The 3460-nt window shown below is 43.4% G+C and overlaps 1 protein-coding gene across 1 annotated transcript; it reads left to right on the plus strand.

The window, feature by feature from the left end:
- The first annotated feature begins 223 nt into the window (after positions 1–223).
- LIPT1 (lipoyltransferase 1) lies at positions 224–1425 on the plus strand. The gene has a single exon (XM_010021412.1). The coding sequence runs from the start codon at positions 242–244 to the stop codon at positions 1361–1363; it is 1122 nt and encodes a 373-aa protein (XP_010019714.1). The 5' UTR covers positions 224–241; the 3' UTR covers positions 1364–1425.
- Positions 1426–3460: the final 2035 nt, after the last annotated feature.

The following is a 3460-nucleotide window of genomic DNA, read 5'->3' on the forward strand; positions in this document are numbered from 1 at the left end:
ACTGACAACCCCAGTTTTTAAGTTAAGCACATGTCAGGGTTTGAACTGCATCACTAGGTTCAGAAGAATCATGCCTTGTAAGTCACATCTCTTCAGGAGCGTTGCTGCTTTGGGAAGAGCATGACTGCATCATGACTGTCACTACTGTTTCATTTCGGTCACAGCAGCAGGTTGTGCACTTGCCACGTTCAGCATTACCAGATTGAGCATTGCTTTCATCTGCTGTCCAGTTATTAAAAACATGGTGCTCCAGTCATCATTAAAGAACTGCCTTCAGCTGTCCTGCATCCTCCAGGCTCCAAAAGCTGGCTTCAGAAACACAGCAAGTGGAGGCCTCATTATCCAGTCTACTTCTAATGATGTTTACCAGAATCTTGCTGTGGAAGACTGGATACATGACCACATGAATTTAGAGAACCGACAGGTCCTTTTCCTTTGGAGAAATTCCCCTGCTGTGGTAATAGGGAGACATCAGAACCCCTGGCAGGAAGGCAACCTCAGGCTATTGAGGCAAAAAAATATAAAACTAGCCAGGAGAAGAAGTGGAGGAGGGACAGTTTACCATGACTTAGGCAATATCAATTTGACTTTCTTTACAACCAGAAAAAAACATGAACGAATGGAAAACCTGAAACTAGTTGTGAAGGCCCTGAAAGCCTTGCGCCCACAGATAGATGTACATGTCACTGACAGATACGATATCTTGCTAGACAGGCAATACAAAATCTCAGGTACTGCTGCAAAACTGGGAAGGACAGCTGCTTATCACCACTGTACCTTACTCTGTAACACGGATAAGTTTGTTTTATCTTCTGTGCTAAGAAGTCCTTATAAAGGGCTAAAAAGCAATGCTACTCCTAGTGTGCCTGCCTCAGTGAAAAATCTCTTTGAAGAGGATCCTAGTTTAACTTGTGAGCTGCTCCTGGATGCCATTGCTGAAGAATATGCTATGCAGCACCACATCGATCATCATATCAACGTAATAAACCCAGCTGATGAGACTGTGCTTCCTGGAATTAATAATAAAGCTAAAGAACTACAAACCTGGGAATGGGTGTATGGAAAGACGCCGAAGTTCAATGTTAGCACTCATTTTAACATAGCCTATAAAGATTCTGTTCTTGATGTTAAAGTAGATATGGATGTAAAGCATGGAAGGATTGAAGTCTGTAACATTGATCTGCCAGAGCAGTGGCTGCCACCAGCACTGTGCAGTGAGCTGGTGAAGAGCCTCACCGGCAGTAAGTTTTGCCCAAATGAAACCACTGCGCTAGTGACAACATTACTAAGAGCATGGCCACAAGATGGTGACTTGCAGAGCAGATGGCATCTGCTCTGTGAGAATATGAAAATGTTAATGTGACTTGCACTTTGAAAATGCAAGTTAAACTGCTGCTGCTTTTTATTTATTGAAAACAAAATTAAAACATTAATTTCTACAAGTGAATTTTTCTCTTATTAGTCATTCAAACTGTTTAATTCTGTGATTTTGCCTAGTATTACTTACTAGCAATTAGATTTACACTGCCTGCACCCAAGGTTCCCAAACTGTGGGACGTAAGCCACTGCAGTAGGCTGCAGCCCTGTATTGCTCCATGCTGACGGACATCATCACTGCTTAAATCAGGAAAAGCAGTGTAGGCATCCCAAACTGGCTCTAGAGCAAAGGTGGTACAAATGGCTGATGGAGATGGGATGGGGTAGATGGAAAACTGCTGTGGTGCTGCTCAACTGGATCCCCCAGCCTGCATCTTGCTCCTTGCGGATGGTAGCCCAAAGGCCATGTCTCAGCCCCTGAGCTGTGTGGGAGAGAGACATCTCCCTGGTTTCTGGTTGAAAGTCCTTTCTTGCAGAGTGCTGGTGACCCTTTGCCTAGTAGTAACCTAAGCTCACTGTTGAGTATTGAATCAGTCCAGCAGTTCCACCTTGGATTAGGGCTTTGGTCCATGCACACACAAGAGCAGAGAAAGGCTTAGGAAATTCATTGTGGGGGTTTATGTGATGAGGGTAGGAAAGGCTAACTGGGGCAGAGGCCATACATGCCTGGCACAAAGCTGGGAGTCACTGCTGACATAGGTACTGCTATCTGAGCTAAAAATGGGAATATTTCTACGTTACGAAATACATATCTAGGAGAAACAAGTTCCTTTTGTTAACACCTAGGAGAACATTAGCTAATGAAAGACAATAATGAACTGAAAATGACAGTTTTCACATTAAATAAAAATAATAGCTTAATATAAAAACATTATGAAAGAAAACCTCAAGATGAATTTTTCTGTTGACGAATAAGCAGAATGCAACTCTGATCAGGTTAGAACAAAAGCAATTTATTGCTACAGCTGAAGGAGAGGACCCAGCTCAGCCGTGACAGACTCTGCTGATGTGAACTTTGCCCAAATAAGGCAGTCACAGAGTTTATACACCTTTGTGTTACACAACTCTTTCTTCACCAAACTGCCCTTGAATAGTAGTGAAATTTGCAGTGGGAGGTTCATAAAGCAAAAAAGCCATAAATTCACCTGTTGAAGTGAGTGCAGCAAGGTAGAGTCCATTCAGGGCACAATATACAGCATAACCCAATTAACATCAGCATCTTTTCCCAGAAGGTTAACTGGAGTCGTAGGACTTAAAGGAAAGCATTGTATCCAGAAAGGAGGGAGGTAGTTACAGAGAAAGGCTTGTTTACTGGATGACATACGAGTTGTCCTGAAATACCAACAGCATTTAGTACTTCTGAAGATAAGGGAACTGCAGGGAAATCAGAGGCACATTAAGTAGATTGAGAAATGCCAGTAACAATAAGGCAAGAAAGAATCTTGCTGTTCTGGCCCAAAGAAAGTAAAGGAGTAGTGATGTTTATGTCCTTGGGGCTGTCCTAATTGCATTTCTGAGGCCCTGGCAAGAAGGAAAGGTTGGGTGGAAAGTTAGGGTGACAGAATCCTGCTTAACTTCAAAGACTTACAGTTAGGTCTGTAGGACATTCTGGCTTTCTTGTCCATACAGGCAACCCTCGGCTGACACTGCAGTAGGAATTTCAAAAGGACCCTTACCTTTCTGAGTGGTACCAAGGGGGTTTCAGCACGGATCAGTCAGTGGTCCTCCCAGGGGAAGCAGGACATCCAAATCCAAGTCACAGTACCAAATTCTGTCATGGAGTAACTGGAATGCAATTTTGATCAGGTCAGAAGAGCAGCAGTTTAGCGCCATAGGAGAGAACACAGAGCAGCAGAGGCAGACAGGAACTCTGCCCAGGTGAAGCAGTTAAAGAGTTTATATACTTCCGAGTTATACAACTTCTTCTTCACCCAGCTGCTGGATAAGCAGGATAACAGCAGCGACTGCAATTCAAATAAGGAGGCTCTAGGCAGATTAGGAAGCCCTAGGCAGTATATCCTTTTATGAATACTTCCCTCCTTTGTTAAATAAATGGTGCTGACCAGATGAGATTGCTAGCTGC

Source organism: Nestor notabilis, unplaced genomic scaffold (assembly GCF_000696875.1).
Source record: "Nestor notabilis isolate BGI_N333 unplaced genomic scaffold, ASM69687v1 scaffold13269, whole genome shotgun sequence".
NCBI classification, from domain to species: Eukaryota; Metazoa; Chordata; class Aves; order Psittaciformes; family Psittacidae; genus Nestor; species Nestor notabilis.